This window comes from Rhinolophus ferrumequinum, chromosome 15 (genome assembly GCF_004115265.2).
Source record: "Rhinolophus ferrumequinum isolate MPI-CBG mRhiFer1 chromosome 15, mRhiFer1_v1.p, whole genome shotgun sequence".
NCBI lineage: Eukaryota > Metazoa > Chordata > Mammalia > Chiroptera > Rhinolophidae > Rhinolophus > Rhinolophus ferrumequinum.
The window spans coordinates 45,040,877-45,060,430 of record NC_046298.1 but is presented as its reverse complement, the minus strand read 5'-3'; the positions used below and the strand labels follow the sequence as shown (position 1 = coordinate 45,060,430).

The window sequence follows — 19,554 nt, the reverse complement described above, 5'->3', positions numbered from 1 at the left end:
TAATAAAAATCTTTAAAAAAAAAAAAAGAAAAGAAAAAAGAAAAAAGAATGCTTGGCCCAGAGCAGGCGGTCAGTAAATATTTGTTGAATAAATGAGGGTAGTAATGTTGGGAGAAAAAAGCCTGCAAAGACAGTATGGATCCATCCATCAAAGGGCTTTAAATGACAGGGAAAGGGAGCTTGACGGTTTTTCCCAGTTTCCGGGATTGAAACCTCAAATATCTTATTGGGCCAGGTAGATAAAGTGAATGACTGCAGGTCCTATTCATAGAGGATAGAAAGTGGTGAAATAACAGCCCCAGTGTTTTCAGATCTTTAGATTTTTCAACAGAACCCAGAAATTCAGATTTTTTTTATGTGAAATCTTTCCATTAAAGTAGTTGTAGGCAACTAATTTTTTTCAAATACTGCAGACCAACAAAGACACAATTATGAGGTGACGGGGAAACATCTAGGATTGGATATTGCTTTTATATACATGGGGAGGGATATTGCTTTTATATATATATATATAAGCACCATATCTAATATATATATATATATATATTAGATATTAGCAAAGGAAGTTCTAAGTGTTGATGGATCCCGCTGAACTCCCTAATTAACTACATTTCCCAGAAACCTCTGCCTCTCGCAAATAAGTCTGTTGCCATAGATACTATCATCCCAGTGTAGTTAAAGGTAGGAGATGTGCCCGTAGAACTCGACTTCTGATTAGCCAAAACCTTGACTTCCTTGTTCCAGCCACCCGTTGCCAAGACACCACTTCTGTTACCTGCGCAGTTGCGCGCGCTTTGAGTGGAAAGATTTTGAAGAGAGAGAGCAGTGGCTCCAACCTCTTAAATAGACTCGGCTCCAATCGAGAGGATTCTGGTAATGGTAGTTTCTGGACTGTCTGTCCACCGTCTCCTCCCCTCGCCCCCCTCTCCAGTGCAGGCGCACTTCTCTGGAGGCCACATACACTGGTCGCCTTGACGACGGCGCTCGGGAGGCACATGATGTCACCGATAGTGCGAGCTGTCCGGGGGCGGGGCTATTGCAGACACACACATCAAACTGGTGGCCTCACGGAAACCCACTGTAGGAAAGGCTCTAGCTTGGGGGTCGCAAGCTGGTGGCTTTGAAATGCTTTTTGCTGGGGAGCAGCGTTATTTTGGTTTGTAAAATGTCTTCAGGTTACTGATCCAGCCACTCCCTTAACTTCCTGGGAATTTCCTGGGAGCAATGCAAAATGCAGTAAATGGATAATTAAATTGTGCATCAAGTATAGCGTGATGAGAGCTCCCGAAGAGTGCAGAGTCTGCGGCAGGAGAGACAGTCATCAAATAATTACAATTGGGGCCGCCCGGTGGCTCAGGCGGTTAGAGCTCCATGCTCCTAACTCCGAAGGCTGCCAGTTCGATTCCCACATGGGCCAGTGGGCTCTCAACCACAAGGTTGTCAGTTCAATTCCTCAAGTCCCACAAGGGATGGTGGGCAGTGCCCCCTGCAACTAAGATTGAACAGGCACCTTGAGCTGAGCTGCCGCTGAGCTCCCGAATGGTTCAGTTGGTTGGAGTGTGTCCTCTCAACCACAAGGTTACCCGTCCGGTTGCCGGTTCGACTCCCGCAAGGGATGGTGGGCTGCACCCCCTGCAACTAGCAACGGCAACCTGACCTGGAGCTGAGCTGCGCCCTCCACAATTAAGACTGAAAGGACAACAACTTGAAGCTGAATGGCACCCTCCACAACTAAGATTGAAAGGACAACAACTTGACTTGGGAAAAAGGCCTGGAAATACACACTGTTCCTCAATATAAAGTCCTGTTACCCTTCCCCAATAAAATCTTTAAAAATAATAATAATAATTACAACAATTACAATATCAATATCAGCGCTAGGATACTGAGACGTTCCTGTGGGGGACCCAGGGAGGGAGTTACCACCTCCTGCTGGGCTGGGTGAGACTAGGGGAAAGTTTCACAGAGGAATGAATGGCTGTAAGAACTTGTTCTTGCAAAAAAAGTAGTTTTCCAAAATAAGTACAGGCAAAAGGACATTCTGGACAGAGGTAACAGCAAGTATGAAGGTCAAGAGGTGAGAACTATTGATGACATTGTTAATAATATTGATAGCAAACATGTAGATGGTATTTTCTGTCACATACTGTTTTAATGGCTTTACTTACATCAACCTGGTGAAATCTCATAACCCAATGAAGAGGGTGTTTATTTTCTCCCTCTGTACAATGAGGAAATGGAGGCACAAAGAGGTTAATGATTTTCACACAACGAATAAGTGGACTTAACAGTTATGCTATGCATCCTTTGTTACAGGGTCCTAGAGTAATTGAGCCCTTACTACCTGCAATGCATGGTGCTGATTGACTTATATACACTATCAAATTTAAGCCTCGTCAAGCCTTTAGGAGATGGCTGTCAGAATAATGTAGTTATGCTACACCACCACACACCCCCCCAGTAGCTCGGTGGATTACAGCAATGAAGGTTTACTTCTCATTCGTTTGCCATGCCTATCACAGGGCAGCTGAGGCTCTGCTCCACGCCACCGTGACTCCAGAGCCCTGGCCAACAGAGTAGCTTTTGTTTGGGGCATTCCCAGTAATCATGATACAAGGAAGAGACAGGGTGAACTTGGGTGTAGTAAAACCTAGTGGTTGCACATATGGGCTGGACCTGAATTCAAATCCTGCCTCTGTCCTTGACTAGCACTGGACCTTGGGTGGGTTACAGAAATCTTCCCTCGCAGTGTCCCTGTCTGTAAAATGGGGGAGCAATGCCTTCTTCACAGGGTGGTCATACAAGTTAAACGAGCTCAATGACGCATGTCACTTTCATCTGTACTTCATTGGCTGAAGCAAATAGCACAGTTGCAATTGAGTTCATATAGCAGTCCCAAGAAAGGGTCCTGATTGGTCCCCTGCTTGGGTCTTGGGCCCATTCCTTGAACCAATCACTATTGCCAGTATTAGGGTACATGATAAAGACATGGTTACAGGCAGTTCGGACCCTGTGTGATATACATATGTGCTTGATGGTGATAGTCCAGGATATTGTATGAGCTCAGAGAAGAGCCTCCAACCCAGCCTGGTAATCAGGGAAGGCGTGTAGATGAGGTACCACCTTGTCTGTAATTTGAAAGATAAGAACCAATGGAGTAAAAGACATGATTGTGACTGATGAAGGCAAAGGGTGAGGTGGGCTCTTCCAAATAGAAAGAACAGAGAATACAGAAGCCTCAAGGGGACAGAGAGATATAAGTAATTCTTCGTGGCTGGTATGCGGGGTGGGATGTAGGAGTATTTTTTATTTCATTTTGTCAGTGGTTCATCTAGCTTTTACTGATGTGCATATCTATATTTTACATCTGTATAAACATGAAAGTTATATAACTTTGTGATTCATTTTGTCTTTTAACTTTCATTTGCAAGCATTTCCCCTTGTTTTCATTGATCATCAAAATTATTTTAGGGCTCGATAACGTTTCAAGGGCAGGATGTACCGCTATTTATGTAACCCATCCCCTGAGTCCATATAATTGAAAATAACTTTGTTATTTTGTTTCTGATTGGAGACGGCTTTCCTCCAAGTGACAATTCAGGGACCTTCCATCTGTAACATGTGACTTCCAGGGTCACACGCTTCATCTACATCAGCAGAAAAGACTGTGGAAAGTGACAAGTGGGAAGTTTTAAAGGGTCAGATATGGGCATGGCATGCATGTCACTTCTGCTCACATTTTATTGGCCAGAACTAGTTACATGGCCACCCCAAATTACAAGGGAGGCTGGGAAATGTAGCATGGCTGAATGCACAGGAAGTACAGAAAAGGATTTGGAGAAGAGCTATCCAGTCTCTGTCACACATTATTTCAGTGTGGAATTATAGAGAAGAAAACCTAGGTGCAGATAGTGGAAGAGAATGCCCGAGATCACCAAAAGATTAAAATCTATTAGGCAAAGATGGAACTAAAATCCAAATAAGCCTTTTAAAATTAGATTCCTCATAATTGTTGTTTGAAAAGAGAAAACTATTGTTTTTTTAATTTTAATTTTCAGTAATATTTTTCAATAGTTGACATACGATGTTATATTAGATCCAGGTGTACAATACAGTGATTAGACATTTGTATACCTTATGACATGATCACCCCAGTAAGTCTAGTACCTATCTGACACCATACATAGGTAGTACCCATCTGACTCCATACTATATTATTGACTATATTCCCTATGCTGTACCTATTGGCTTTTATTGATTAATTTTGTACCTAGTAATATTACAGAATTATCTTATTGTTTACCTTAGTGTTCCAATTGATTCTCTGATTTCCAAGATATCAGTCATATTCAAAGAAGGATGAAAACTTGGATTTCTCTGATTCAATGATGTCTTTTCCTTCTCTTCTCTAACTATATTGCTGGTTCTTCCCAAAATGGTAATTGTGGACATTTTGTTTTGTTTTTGACTTTAATAGAGGATATTTTGGTGTTTTACCATTAAGCCTAATTTGGGGTTTTGACTACATGTATATAATTAAAACCAAGGAGAGGCCAGTAACTCCTTAAAATTGTTGTCATTACTGTTCAATATGGGCCTTATTCTTTTTTTTTTAAATTTTATTGGGTAATACTGGGGAACAGTGCATTTCTCTGGGGCCCATCAGCTCTAAATCGTTGTCCTCCAATCTAGTTGTGGAGGGTGCAGTTCACTGGCCCATGTGGGAATCGAACTGGCAACCCTGTTGTTCACAGCTCACGCTCTAAGCAATTGAGCCATCCGGCAGCCCCTGGGCCTTATTCTTAATAAGTTCAAATAGAAATGGCTGATTACTGAATGTCTCAAAACCCTTCTCATACCCATGCATATGATTGTATTATTTTTATATATCAATAGGTGAGTTACATAATCGCCTAATACTGACCGGCTCTTGCATTCCGGGACATACATCACCTAGCTCGTTCCATAGGGGTCTATTTCCTTTACCACACTGCCCTTTAAGAGGTGAGAGGTGAAACTGAGGCATACAGGAAGGTGGATGCCCAGGGAAATTGAGTAATTAAGTGACAGAGGCTCAATTCATTCACCATCAATTTATTAGGTTGGTGCAAAAGTAATTGCGGTTTAAAAGGTTAAAAATAATTGCAAATACCGCAGTTACTTTTGCATCTACCTAATAGATGGGGTTCAACTTTTATGTGTCCTGCAGACTTCGGGTGTGGTAGGAGAAATTTGGATTAAATGGATTAAATAGACTATGACATTGTCTCCAGTGGAGGGCAGTGAAAAGACTCTGGCTAAAAATGGGGATATTCGCGGTGCCAATACAGCCAGACATTTCCCAAATACCGTATTTCCTCCAACTGCAAAGCAGCTGTGTGTTAGAGCATTCTTTTCCTCGCGCCACATTCTATTCCCAGACTCCATTTCCCGGCATTCCCAGTCCTCAGAGACCTTAGGCCCGGAGGAGCGCGAGCCGCAATGATTTCTGGAAAATGTAGTCAAGCTGCGAAGCCGCGTTTAAAGTACCAGGACTTACAGTTCCGACTGCGCAGGCTCAGTCCGCGGCCCGCCGGAGGGAGGGAAGGCCTGGCCTCCCTACGCAACCCAAGTGGGCGCACAGGTGAGTGCCGACCTGGCAGGCCCGAGCGGCAGCCGGTAGGTGAGGGCCGGGCCACGCAGGGGGGCGGGCGCTCAGGGGGCGGCCGCAAGTCGTGCCTGAGTTGGAGGGGGTAGGGCGCTGTGGGCGGTGCCCCGCCCCCTCCTGTCACTCGCGAGGCGGCCTCAAAGCCCCCCTGCCATCTGCGCGACTGGGACAATCTCGGCGCGCAGGAATTGGGCACCTGCTGTTTGCCAGGAGTCTGGCCGAGCGCGGGACCGCTGCGATTCCCTAGGAGGGAGAATGTACTTTTCCTCGCTTCGAATGTGAAGAAACAGACTTGGGGAGACTCCGCGGCTTCTCCCAAGTCACAATACTAATAAGTGGTTGACCGAGGAGCACACCCAGGGATGCCTGACCCGAACACGCCAGCGTGCTCTGCACAGTCACGCCCTCGGTCTGTATGCTCTTTATTCTGGGCATCTCTTCTCTCTGATTCCCCACCAGCACCTCAACCCCGTTCTGCCTCCCTCTCTCTTTCTGGGTCTCTGCGCACTCCACGCCCCCAAGAGTCTCTGTGATTTTGTATTTTTTCTAAACACAAGGTCATTTTCTTCCAAAACTATAGCACCATGATCACATCAGGAAATTAACCTGGATACAATACTATTAGCTAATCTACAAGTCTTCAAATTTTGCTCTTGTCCCAACAATGTCCTTAACGGCAGAAGAAAATCCGGTATCATGCAGTGCATTCGTCGTGAGGTTTCTTAGTCTCTTCGCCTGGAACAGTTCTTCAGTCTTTCTTTGACCTTCATGATCTTGGCAATTATGAAGGTTACAGATCTTCTGTACTTCAGGGATGTCCCTCAGTTTGGATTTGCTCAGTGTTTCCTCATGGTTAGATTTAGGTTACACGCTTTTGGCAGGAATAACTTAGCAGTGATGTTATGTCCTTCTTATCAGATCAGGAGCCCATGATTTTGGTTTGCCCATCGCTGCTCATGTCAACCTTGATCGCTTGGCTAAGGTGGTGTCTGCCAGGTTCCTACTCCTTAAGTTACGCTCTTCTTTTTGTGAAAAGTGACCTGTGGGGAGAGAGTTAAGACTGTTCTGTATTTCCCCCTCAAAATTCCACCAGCTGGTGTCAGCCTTTAGGTGTGTGTGTTCTTGCTTAGTTGGGCATATGTGCTGGCTGTTTCCCTGGAAACACGTGTGAGGCTCTGAGTTTTGGTATTTCTGGACTGTATTAGTTTCCCATGGCTGCTGTAACAAGTTACCACAAACTCAGTGGCTTCAAACAACGTAAATATATTATCTTACAGTTCTGAAGGTCAAAAGTCTGACATGGGTTTCACTGGGCTAAAATCAAGCTGTCAGCAGAGCCTGCTCCCTCCAAGAAGTTCCAGGGGAGAGATTCCGTTTCCTTGCCTTTTCCTTACCTTCTGGAAGCCACCTGGATTCCTTAGGTGTGACCCCTTCCTCCAGCTTCAAAGCCAGGGCCCACCCAAATAATCCAGGATAATCTTCCCACCTAAAGATGCTTAACTTAATCACATCGCAGTTCATTCCAAAGATATCTTTTGGGTCTACTATTCAGCCCTTCACCTGGTCTACATCCAGGCCTGTCTCCTCCACAGGCAATCGGTGGAGCGGCAACTCACTTGTCTCTATCTTCAGATGGCAAAATGGATCCTGTCACTCACATGAGGCCCAGAGACTGTTTGATGAACGAATCGGGTGACCACAGTCTGAACACCAACTTTTAAAAAAAAATTTTTTTTTTAAGGAGGGTGCAGCTCACAGTGGCCTGTGCGGGCATCAAACCAGCAACCTTGGTGTTATTAGCACTACACTCTGTTAACCAACTGAGCTAACCGGCCACCCCAACACCAGCGTCTCTTTGGCAGGGATTCTGAAACTTTATTTCAGCAGGTGGAACTGTTTTTTAAATAACATCTTTAGCGGGAACCCAGGATCCTTAAGCAGGATTTGTAAGACAGATAGAAGGAGCTCTGCAAAACGTGGTCCATCCGTATAGTGGGATGTTATTCAGCCGTGAAAAGGAATGAAGCATTGAGATGTGCTATAACATGGATGGACATTGAACGTGTTATGTGAAGTGAAAGAAGACAGACTCAAAAGGCCACATATTGTATGATTCCATTTATATGAAATGTCCAGAGTAGGGAAATCCATTTAGACAGAAAGATGAGTGGTTATCAGGGGCTGATGTGGGAGGAGAGGGGTACCAAGGAGATCGGCTGGTGATTGGCTAACAGTACAGGGTTTCCTTTTAAAGTGATGATGATCATGTTCTGGAACTAGATAGAGGTAACGGTTGCCCAACATTGTGAATGTACCAAATGCCACTGAATTGTACACTTTAAAATGGTGAAAATGGTATGTTTTATGTTATATGTATTTTACCACAATAAGAACAATTATAAGAAAAAAAAAAAGAGGGGTTGGCTCTGCAGCCAGACTTCTGGATTTGAATCTTGCTCTGAACACTTGACATCCCTGTGACCCTCGAGCAAGGGCTTTGACCTCTTGTGCCTTGATTTCCTCATCTGAGGATAACTGTAGTTACTTCTCTGAGAGCTGTTGTGTGGGTGCAGTGAGCCGAACCTCCTGATTGCTAGTGGTTGTTGTTACAGAATAGAGACCTCAGGCAGCCTGTCTTGAGCCTTTACTCCTGCTTCAGGGGCCCCTCTGTCACGAGGCTTCTTTGGGAAAGTGTCTGTCTGTCTCTCTGGGTCAGAAATGACCCCAGTTCTCTGCTCCAGTCTCCTCCAGCTCTGCAGATTCAAGCCTGGTCTTTTCTCCTGAAGATGCATGCCACGGACCCAGTCATGGCCACCAGGACCCGAACCGCTAAGGACCAGGTGAGGCTGGGTTCCCTCTGCCCCGAGATGACTTTGTGGACTCCATAGGGCCATCCGCATCTCTGTCTGTGGCCTCAAGATCTTCTGCCCCTCCCATTCCTGGGAGAGAGGGTATAATGGGAGGAGCTCTGGGGCTGCCAGGTGTGAGTTGTAGGGGAGAGGTGGCAGGACGCTCTGAGCTGGAACATTGTGACATGGTCTGAAAATCAATTATCTAACGCTTGGCAGCCTTTTGTTTAACAGGTGAAATGGGCAGTGGCTTATTTTGTTTCACCCCTGAGTCTTATCCTTGGAGACAGGAATGGGGGTTGGGCTCAGGGAGTTGGTGCCTGGGATGGAGTACAACTTAGGAATTTGTACGTGGCTCTCTCACTCAATGGCTTGATATATTTTTTTAAATGTTTCTTATGATTGCCACATAGAGGTGTGTAGGGTAGGCACTGCACAGGGTGCCTCATCTCAGTGGTATCTGAGGTATAAGATTTGCATCTTATACCTCCTACACTGGTATTTATTATGGCAATTTTCACACAGATGGCAGTCAACTGTCATGTACTAAAATAATTGGTATATTATAACAGTTTTCCAACAGATGGCAGTAAAGAGTCATGGGAAAGGGGGCCCGTGTTAGACTTTCTAACGAGGTGCCTGCAGGCTAGCGGCTGCCCTAGACTTTTCACATGCCTGTGGGCCCGTTGATTCAATTGTCCTAAATCTGCCAAGTCAGAATGTTCCAGCCCAGCGAGCAAGTGATAGGCTCTTGACCCATGACTTCTCCCACCCCAGAGTTCTGGCAGGACGCGCCCCTCCAGTGTGTCACATTGGCCCTTGCAGGAATCAGTGACCTTCAAGGATGTGGCCGTGGACTTCACCGTGGAGGAGTGGGGCTGGCTGGGGCCTGGCCAGAGGGAGCTGTATTGGGACGTCATGCTGGAGAACTACCAGAACCTTCTCTCACTGGGTAAGGGCCCACCCCTGCCTTCTCAGGAAGAGGCATGATGCCCCCGTCTGCCCTCCCACTGCTTAACGTGGGCGGTCACTGGGGTCACGTGATACCCTCAGCGGGACCTCCCGGCTGGCCTCTCTACAATCCTAGCGTCCCTGAGGGCCTTGAGTTTTCTGCCTGTCCCTCAGAATCTTCGGCCTGTGTCCCACCCTCTGTTCATGCTTCCCTCTCCCCATGTGGTGACCTCAGGCTCCACGCTGGAATGCCTGTTCTGGAATCTGAGACTCCAGGTGCTCCTCTGTCAATAGGCTCCATCCTGGAATCTTTTCCCCAGAGTACATAAATGCTGTTCCCCAAGTGTACCTCCCGAGCCCCACACTTGTCCACTCACCCCCCTCCCACACCCCTGCAAGATCCCTCACATTCACCACACTTACCCTGAGCTCAGTGTCTCCACACTGACCTGCTCTCCCACTCCGGGTACCCATCTGGGTTGGCCCCACATCCCCCAGGCCCCACACCAGACCCCCGGCACCATCCTCTCCTTCTCCTTCCCCTTACTGACAGTCCGTCAGGTCCAGCCCTGTTCCCCCTGCCCCCTGACTCACCGCATGTCCCCTCCTCTCTGTCTCCACAGCTCGGCTCTGCTCAGGCCTCACCCTCTGCCCCAGATCTCACTCCAGCTTCCTCTCTGCTCTGTCTTTCCTTCTCCCTACATCTCTCACTTCTCGTTTCCTTTTTCTGGCTCCTCTGTCTCTCCTTTTCCCTGTAAGCTATGGTGGTACAAAGGCTCTGTCCTCAGCTCTCCTCACTCACATTCTTTTGCAGGACAAACAATATATTCCCTGAGAGCCACCTTCCTGGGAAGGTCCTGGCCCCCATTTTCCTTATCCCCACTGAGCTCACCATGGCCCCCAGACCCATTCCTCCTCAGATTCACCCATCTCAGGGACAGTCCCCTACCCAGCCAGTCACCAGGCCAGTCCTGGGTGCTGCCTTTACCAGCTCCTTCATACCTTTATGTGACCTGGCCCTGCCAGTGTCCTCCGTTTCATCGCCTTCCATTCTCTCCCTCCCTCGCTCTTCACCTGTCAGAGGAAGACATGTCTTTAAGGTGGGAGCTGTTAGCATGTTTGTCTACTCATCAGAACAATCAGCAGGGAGATGTGTTAGCTTCCTTTGTGCTACTGTAACAAATAAGCACAAACTTGGTGCCTTAAACCAGCAGAACTTTATTGTCTCACAGTTCTGGAAGCCAGAGTGCAAAATCAAGGTGTGGGCAGGTCCATGCTCCTTCTGAAGGCTGTAGGGGAGAATCTGTTCCTGCCTCTTCCAGCTTCTCGAGTCTCCTGGCAATCCTGGTGTTTCTTGTACCTGCGTCACCCCAACGTCTGCCTCCACCTTACACGGCCCTTCCCCCTCCATTATGTGTCTGTGTGTCTCTCCTCTTAAAAGGACACAAGTCGTTGGACTTAGGGCCCACCCTAATCCTCGTCTTAACTAATTACACCTGCAAAGCCCCTATAAATTAGGTCACATTCTGAGGTTCCTGTGGACATAATTTTGGGAGGACACTGTTCACCGTGCTACAGGAAAAGAGAAATTCGGAAGCAGGCATAAACAAGTAAAAAGAAACAGATGAAATTAATTTTAGTAATGTATTTTGTTTCATCCCATCTATCCAAAATATGATCATTTCAGCACATGTTGAAATCATAATCGATATGAAAATTATTAATGAGATCATTTATATTTTTCTCCATATGAGATATGCGGTATATTTTGCACTTAGCTTGAACAGCAGAGTCAGAGCCTTAAACAGTAACCTTGGGGCTCAGGCTCTCTCTGGAATGTAGTAGGCATTGATCATCGAAGTGCCTAATCATTAGGCACCCAGTGTATGCACCTCTCCTGCAGACCGAGGGCCTGAGGCCTCCCTGTGACTATGGCACCCACGGCCAAGTCTTATGTCTTTCCCAGGGGCAGGGCTTCCTGGTTCTAAACCCGACGTGATCTCCCGTCTGGAGAGAGGTGAAGAGCCCAGGATAGAGAAGAGAGAAGCCCAGAGAGTTACCTGTCCAGGTGGGTGAGGATATCCAGCAGGTGCGAGCCATCTTCCTACCCCATCTGTCATGACCAGTGACGGTCATTCAAGAATGAGGCAGCATAATACACAAGCCATCATCGTGGGCTCTGGGTTCAAATCTCAGCCCCACTGCTTCCTGGCTCTGTGACCTCTGGGCAAGTCATTTAGATTCTCTGTGCCTCAATTTTCTCATTTGCAAAATGGAGTCAGTAATAGTACCTAGGTTTGGGAGGAAGAAATGAATTCACACAGAGTGTAACCCAGTGCCTGGTACACGGTCACCTCCTGCCCCCTGTCAGAATTGGCTACACTGGTTATCATTATTATCATTTGTTAGGAATAGCCTGTGTAAAGACCTAGAAGTGGGCCTTATCTGTATAGTGGGGATACAAAGTGTCCACTGCGCTGAATTTATTTTGAGGAGTAAATTAGTTAATAGAACAAGCCTGATACATACTAAGCATTTAATAAATGTCACCTATTGCAATAATAATAATTATTATTCTATTACAATTATTGTAATTACCTGATGTATTAGTTAGGACTCTTTTGCATATAAAGAATCAAAATAGCTTAAGCAAAATTAGATTTTTTTTGACCCATATAAGTGGAAAGTGTTGCAGTCCTAGACTTTAGGCATAGATAGATCTAAAGCTGTAAATGGAGTTATCAGGGCTCACTTGTTTGTTCTCTCTCTCCTTCAATTCTTCCTTCCATATGTTGATTCTGTCTGTTTCTAGCTTCAGTCTATCTTCAGGCCTTTCCATGTGGCAGTCAATATGGCTGCCCATAGTCTCAAACTTATGTTCTGCCTAGCAACACCATATATCAATTTCAAGGAAGACTCTGACTGGCTCTGTTTGGATCTTGAACCAATCACTATGGTCTGCAGGAGTGGGTATTCTAATTGGCCGGGCCTGGGTCTCATGAGGTGCGGGGTGGAGGAAACTATGATAAACAGCCTCACCAAGACTACATGGAAAGGGGAGCAGTGGTTTTCCAAAGGCAGCGATGCTAAGGAGACATGGAGGATATGTCTAAAATGTCTGAGTACAAGCCTGCCTCTCCCTCTTCTCTGAGGGCAAGGGTCAGATGTCCTGTTGAGCACAGTCACCCACCCCAGTACTGTGGTTGGTACATGACAATTAAGCAATTAATGGGTGTCCCTGAACAAATCTACTAGCATCAAAAAAAATCAATTCCCTTTAACAAATCCCAAGTGGTTTTGTTTCCTTCTTATCATCTTTATGTCTCCTTTTCTCCAAATTGCAAGATTATGCTGTTAAACTCATATAAATTTAATATTTATTGATATCTGTTGATCAAATAAAAGTTGTACGTGTTCATCATAGAAACTTTGGAAATCTAAATAGGAATAAAACAAGAAATGAAAATCTCATAATCCTACTTATCTTTCAAAAAAAAATTCACATTTAATATTTTTCCCCTTTTTCTGCCTCCACCCCACTCCGGTTCAAGCCGTTGTTGTTCAGTCTATTTGTGTAGGACACAGCTCCCTGGCCCATGCCGGTGTTATGAGCCTTGCGCTTGCTCCCCCCAGCTGAGGCAGTTGGTGGCTGCTCATAGCAGTTCACAGCAGCCCATGGCCGCTCCTGGCAGCACAGGGTAGCCCATGGCAGCACGCAACAGCCCGCGGCAGCTCACGCCAACCTCCGGCTGCTCACGGCACCCAAGTTCCAGGGAGAGCCGTTGTTCACAATCTTAGCTGTAGAGGGCGCAGCTCACTGACCCATGTGGGAATTGAACTGACAACCTCGGTGTTAGGAGCACAGTGCTCCAACTACCTGAGCCACCGGGCTGGCCCCACATTTAATATTTTAATGAGGTTCCTTCAAGTATTTTTACCCCAATATATTTACTGTATTTTTAATTACAAAAGTAAATAATAACAACATTGATGAACCTTGAAGACATTATGCTAAGTGAAATAAGCCAGCTATAAAAAGAACAAGTATTGTATGATTTCACTTACATGAAGTACCTAAAGTAGGAAAATTCATAGAGACAAAGTAGAATGGTGGTTGCCAAGGGCTGGGGGGAAAGGAAATGGGGAGCTAGTGTTTAATGGGTACAGAGTTTCAGTTTGGGAAAATGAAAAAGTCCTGGAGATGGATAGTGGTGATAGTTGGAAACTGTGAACATACTTATGCAACTGAACTGTACACTTAAAATGGTTTGAATGGTACATTTTATGTTATGTGTATTTTACCACAATAAAAAATAATAGGGGCAGCCGGTTAGCTCAATTGGTTAGAGTGCGGTGCTCTTCACAGTAAGGTTGCTGGTTCGATCCCCACATGGGCCACTGTGAGCTGTGGCCACAACTGTGGCCACAATCCACAACTAGAACGACACAACTACTTGACTTGGAGCTGATGGGTCCTGGAAAAACACACTTAAAATAAATAAAAGTTTAAAAAAATAAATAAACAATAAATTAAAAACCCTCCATTCCACCACACATATATACATACATGTTCACACATATGAATATATGGAAAATCTCTAGAAGGATTCACCAATTACAAACAGTGTAGAAGCAAAGGAAGGAAGAATATTTACTTTTCACTGTCATCACCTAGCAAAAAAATTACTGTTCAATATTTAAAATAAATAAAACATTTCAAATATATAATGTAGACAGTGAAATTCCCTTATAAATTCACTTATCATACAATTCACTTGCCAACATTGGATATTTTTAAATTTTCAATCTGAAAAGTGTCAAATGGCTCTGAATAATTTGATTTTTGGACTATTACTAATGTTGAGCATCTTTTTACATATTTATCAGCCACTTGTTTTTCTTCTGCAAAATGTCTATTCAAATTCTTGCTTCACTCTTTTATTAGATGGTTTCTCTTTTTCTTATTAATTTGTAAAAATTTATTATATATTATGGCTAATAAACCACTGTGCACATAAACTGTTTTGTAACTCAGTTCTTTTTGTTTTTAAAATACACGGAGTGTGAGACTTTAAAATATAAGGATGTGACACATCCTTCTGTGTCATATGAATCTATCTACCTTATATGCCTTTTGAAATAGAAACATAAATTTTGAAATTTTTCTTTTTAATTTTACAATGCCTAAATGTTCTAAATAATCACCTTCCTTTGTCCTGGAACAGATGATATTCGTATTTTCCATTTCTTTTAGAGTTGGAGACAAGCTCAGCAACTAGTCAGGAGACACTGCCAAAAATGGTTATTTCTGAAGAGACAGCTTCCCCAATGGGAAAGATGGAGGGAATTTTAAGGACAGTGCTTGGAGATACCAAGATGGGGGAATTGCAGACATGTGGCCATCCGTTGGAGGAACTGGGAAAGCAGGAGAGACATTTGAGGTGTTTTTTTGCTTCTCCTAAGAAAAACACCTGTGGGGAGAGAGGCCTTGGCTGTAATGAGCTTGGAAAAAGCTTCAGGCGGTCCTCAGCCTTCATCAGGAAGCACAGAGTACCTGGGGGAGAGAGGCCTCGGAAGTGGAATGGGCCAAGAAAGAGCTTGAAACACCAAAGGACTTCCATAGAAAACAAACCATTTAACTGCATGGAATGTGGGAAAGCTTTTATTTACCATTCGGACTATATCCTGCACCAGAGAATTCACACTGGAGAGAAACCCTACAAGTGTAAGGATTGCGGCAAGGCATTCAGCAACAGCTCATATTTCATTCAGCACCACATCATTCACACAGGAGAGAAGCCCTATGCATGCAATGAATGTGGCAAGACCTTTACTCAGAGCTCATCGCTGACCGAGCATCAGAGGATCCACACTGGAGAGAAACCATACCAATGCAAGGAATGTGGGAAGGCCTTCACCCAGAGCTCCTCCCTCATTAAACACCAGCGATGCCATACCGGGGAGAAACCCTATAAATGCAACCAGTGTGGGAAGTTTTATTCACAGGTGTCCCACCTTACCCGGCACCAAAAAATCCACACGGGGGAGAAACCCTACAAATGCAGTGAGTGTGGCAAAGCTTTCTGTCACACTTCCTCCCTGACCCAGCACCAGACGATCCACACTGGAGAGAAACCGTACAAATGTAACGAGTGTGGGAAAACCTTCAGCCACAGCTCATCCCTGACCCAGCATCAGCGGGTGCACACAGGAGAAAAACCCTACGAGTGCTCTGCCTGTGGCAAGGCCTTCAGCCACAGTTCTTCCCTGACTCAGCATCAGAGGATTCATACTGGAGAGAAGCCCTATGAGTGTAACGAGTGCGGGAAGGCTTATACTCAGATTTCCCACCTCATGAGGCACCAGAGCATTCACATGGGGGAAAAGCCCTATATATGTAACGAGTGTGGCAAGGCTTTCAGTCACACCTCATCCTTTACTCAACACCAAACAATTCACACCGGCGAGAAGCCCTACAAATGTAATGAATGTGGGAAAACCTTCAGCCAGAACTCTTCCCTGACACGCCACCAGAGGATTCACACTGGGGAGAAACCCTATGAGTGTAACGTTTGCAGGAAGGCCTATACCCAGATTTCCCACCTCATTCAACACCAGAGGATTCACACTGGAGAGAAACCTTACGAGTGCAGTGAGTGTGGGAAAGCTTTCAGCCGGAGCACCCACCTTATCGAACATCAGAAAATCCACACAGGCGAGAAGCCCTATAAGTGTAAGGAGTGTGGAAAAACATTCAGTCATAACTCATCCCTCACTCAGCACCGGAGGATTCACACTGGTGAGAAACCCTACGCCTGTAAGGAATGCGGAAAAGCCTTCAACCAGAGCATCCACCTTATTCAGCATCAGAGAATTCATACTGGAGAGAAGCCCTACAAATGTAACAAGTGTGGGAAAACCTATACCCAGATCTCACACCTCATTCAACACCAGAAAGTTCACACCGGGGGCAGACACTATGCATATAAAGAATGTGGAGAGGATTTCAGCTGGAGTTCACACCTGACTCAACACCAGAGACTTCACACCATACACAACACCTACGTCTGTGATGATTTTGAGAAAGCCTTTGCTTGGAACACACAGCTTGCTGATCATCAGAGAACTCATGCTGACTAGAAAGTCTGACAATGTGACACATTGGTAGTTCTGCTATTGGGTTCGGTTCAGCCGTTCCTAGAAGGAGGATGGTACAGCTTATCACCAGCTGGGACAACTTCTGATCATTTTAGTAGCTTTCCCCTAAAATCTCAACTTCCCCCCTATTTTTCAACACTACAGTGTCCCCAGGTGGTGATCTAAATGGGATGCAACTATATCTGGGATCTTTAGTAAGATCTCTCTGAGCTTTATAAGTGTATTGATTATTCTTTAATTTGGAGCCTGAAAATTCAAGAAAAAAGAAATAACTGTAAAGATTAATGCTTTAGAGTAAAAGTCTCAAATATATGTAGCTGAACATAAGTGCTAGATGATTTTAGTTTCCTTTTAAAACTTTAAGATACAAATTTCACCTAAAAATCTGCAGTTGGCTTAAACACTGAATACGTTTCACATGTTTACAGCTATTTTTTATGTCCTATTTTTTCTATTTTCCATTTCCAGGATATATACTTTACAAAGCAATTGCCCTCTTAAGCACCATTTTTTATTTTTGCCCAAAGGGAAGTTTTTCTTTCCTCATATTTTTTAAACATAGTATTTTTCTAATATAAAAATAATATGCATACTTTTATAACAGCAACATTTTTAAGTAAAATCACATATGCTTATTGTAAAGGATAATTTGGAAAGTGTAAAGAATTATGAACTAAAATACAAGTTCCCCATAATCCCACAGCCCAGAGACACCTACTAATCATTTTCTTTTCTTTTTGGTTTTGTTTTACTCTGTATTCCATATCTATATTTTTAAACTTTGAAAAATCTGGATCAAAAAACAAAAGCCATATACCCACCTCCAACTTGGCCACCCTCTGAAATCATGTTGTTTTGATTTTTTTTCTTATTTCCTTCCAAATATCATTTTAAAATAAATGTTATTTTATTTAACTGTAATCAGAGTGTAGTAACAATTTTGACTTCCCTGTTTTGTCCTCATTTTACCATGAAATTTGTCCTTTTTCACCACCTACACTTTGTACTCATCATTATTAGGGCTAATCATATTTCATTGATGGGTGTAGAATAATTTACAAATCTATTGCCCATTTTGGCTTTGTTCTAAGTCCCTGATTGACACAGGTTGTTCACCAAGTTTCTCAATTATGAGTAATGTTGTAATGAGCATTTCCACACTTCCTCTGGCCTTTTGGGTGGATTATTACTCTAAGTAAATTCCTACAGGGGAAATAACAGAATTGAGTCTCTAACCATTTTCCTGATTCCTGAAACATGCTTCAGATTGCTTTCCAAAGAGGCTGAACGTAATCCACCTTGCACAAGGAGGTGTGTGGATCACAGTTTTACTACATTTTTACCAGCACTGAACATCAATCATGAAATTTTTTCCCCATGTCAAACATTAAATGGCTAGTGCTTTCAGTAACTTACTGTGTGCCAAGTTCTGTTCTAAGCCCTTAGTATGTATGAACACCTTTCATTCTTCCATCATCCCTACATGTTCAGGGCTATATTGTCCCATTTCACAGATGAGGACACTGAGGCACAGAGAGATTAAAGTGGCCAAAGTCTCACAGCTGATGTCATGGTATTTGGATTTAAGCCCAAGTAATGAGTCTCCAGAAGCTATGCTCTGAACTTCTATAGGGTTTATCCATGTTGCACATATAACATTTCCTTCTTAAAATAATGTTTATTATCATAAAAACCAGTACATACTTCTTATAGAAAATTTAGAAGACCCAAGAAATCCAGAAGATTTCATCCAAAGTTCAATGCTACCCAGAGGTAAGTTAACGTTTCAATACACTTTTACTATGTTTAAAACTTAATATATAATATATACACTTTAATAAATCTGGAGCACACTGAATATACAGTTGAGTGTACTTCTATGTTTACTTAACTTTTATATCATGAGAACTTATCATTAAATATCATGATTTACCCATATAATTAAATATCTACATCATTAAGTAACCTCTAACAACTAGATGTTTTGGGGCTTTGTATAGTTTATGTTTATTCAACCAATGTATTAGCCAGTCTCTTGTTGGACATTTTGGTTTTCAGTGTTTTTTTTTTTTAAAGATTTTATTGGGGGAAGGGGAACAGGACTTTATTGGAGAACTGTGTGTACTTCCAGGACTTTTTTCCAAGTCAAGTTGTCCTTTCAATCTTAGTTGTGGAGGGTGCCGTTCAGCTTCAAGTTTTTGTCCTTTCAGCCTTAGTTGTGGAGGGCACAGCTCAGCTCCAGGTCCAGTTGCCATTGCTAGTTGCAGGGGGCGCAGCCCACCATCTCTTACGGGAGTCAAACAGGCAACCTTGTGATTGAGAGGACGCTCTCCAACCAACTGAGCCATCTGGGAGCTCAGCGGCAGCTCAGCTCAAGGTGCCATGTTCAACTTTATTTGCAGGGGGCGCTGCCCACCATCCCTTGTGGGACTCGAGAAGTTGAACCGGCAACCTTGTGGTTGAGAGCCCACTGGCCCATGTGGGAATCGAACCGGCAGCCTTCGGAGTTAAGAGCATGGTGCTCTAACCGCCTGAGCCACCAGGCCAGCCCTGGTTTTCAGTTTTTGACTTTTATAAATGTCCCTTCTACTGAAGTCTTAGGCTGAGCACCTGACCAGTTCCCAAGTGAAATCCTGGCAGAGAGGTCATGGTGTCCAAGGGAGAAAGTTTTGGGGCAGTTGGTTTGCACAGTAGTTAGAGCACAGTCCTCATAACACCAAGGTCTCTGGTTCGATTCCCACATGGGCCAGTGAGCTGTGCCCTTCAAAACTAGATTGAAAATGAGTTGACATGGAGCTGATGTGTCCTGGAAAAACACACTCTTCCCCAATATTCCCCAAAGTTTCAATGTCCCCATGCATGTGGCCAGAGGCTTTCCAGAACTTCTGTATCACTGGCAATCTGACTGGCAATGGATGGAACGGTGTTTCACCAACGTCATCTGTGGAT

General features: G+C 44.2%; 1 protein-coding gene across 5 annotated transcripts; it reads left to right on the top strand.

The window, feature by feature from the left end:
• The first annotated feature begins 5,555 nt into the window (after positions 1–5,555).
• On the top strand, positions 5,556–18,751 carry LOC117035605 (zinc finger protein 883). 5 transcript variants are annotated; one of them, XM_033129588.1, is made up of 6 exons: positions 5,556–5,623; positions 5,833–6,056; positions 8,389–8,487; positions 9,274–9,448; positions 11,414–11,515; positions 14,702–18,750. In XM_033129588.1, exons 3-6 carry the CDS (start codon positions 8,434–8,436, stop codon positions 16,585–16,587), a joined length of 2,217 nt encoding a protein of 738 aa, XP_032985479.1. In that variant the 5' UTR covers positions 5,556–5,623; positions 5,833–6,056; positions 8,389–8,433; the 3' UTR covers positions 16,588–18,750. The 5 variants fall into 5 exon arrangements, with proteins under 5 accessions (XP_032985479.1, XP_032985480.1, XP_032985481.1 ...); XM_033129589.1 differs by having other exon boundaries at positions 5,561–5,623; positions 5,858–6,056; XM_033129590.1 differs by lacking the exon at positions 5,833–6,056 and having other exon boundaries at positions 5,562–5,623; positions 14,702–18,751.
• The last annotated feature ends 803 nt before the right edge of the window (positions 18,752–19,554 follow it).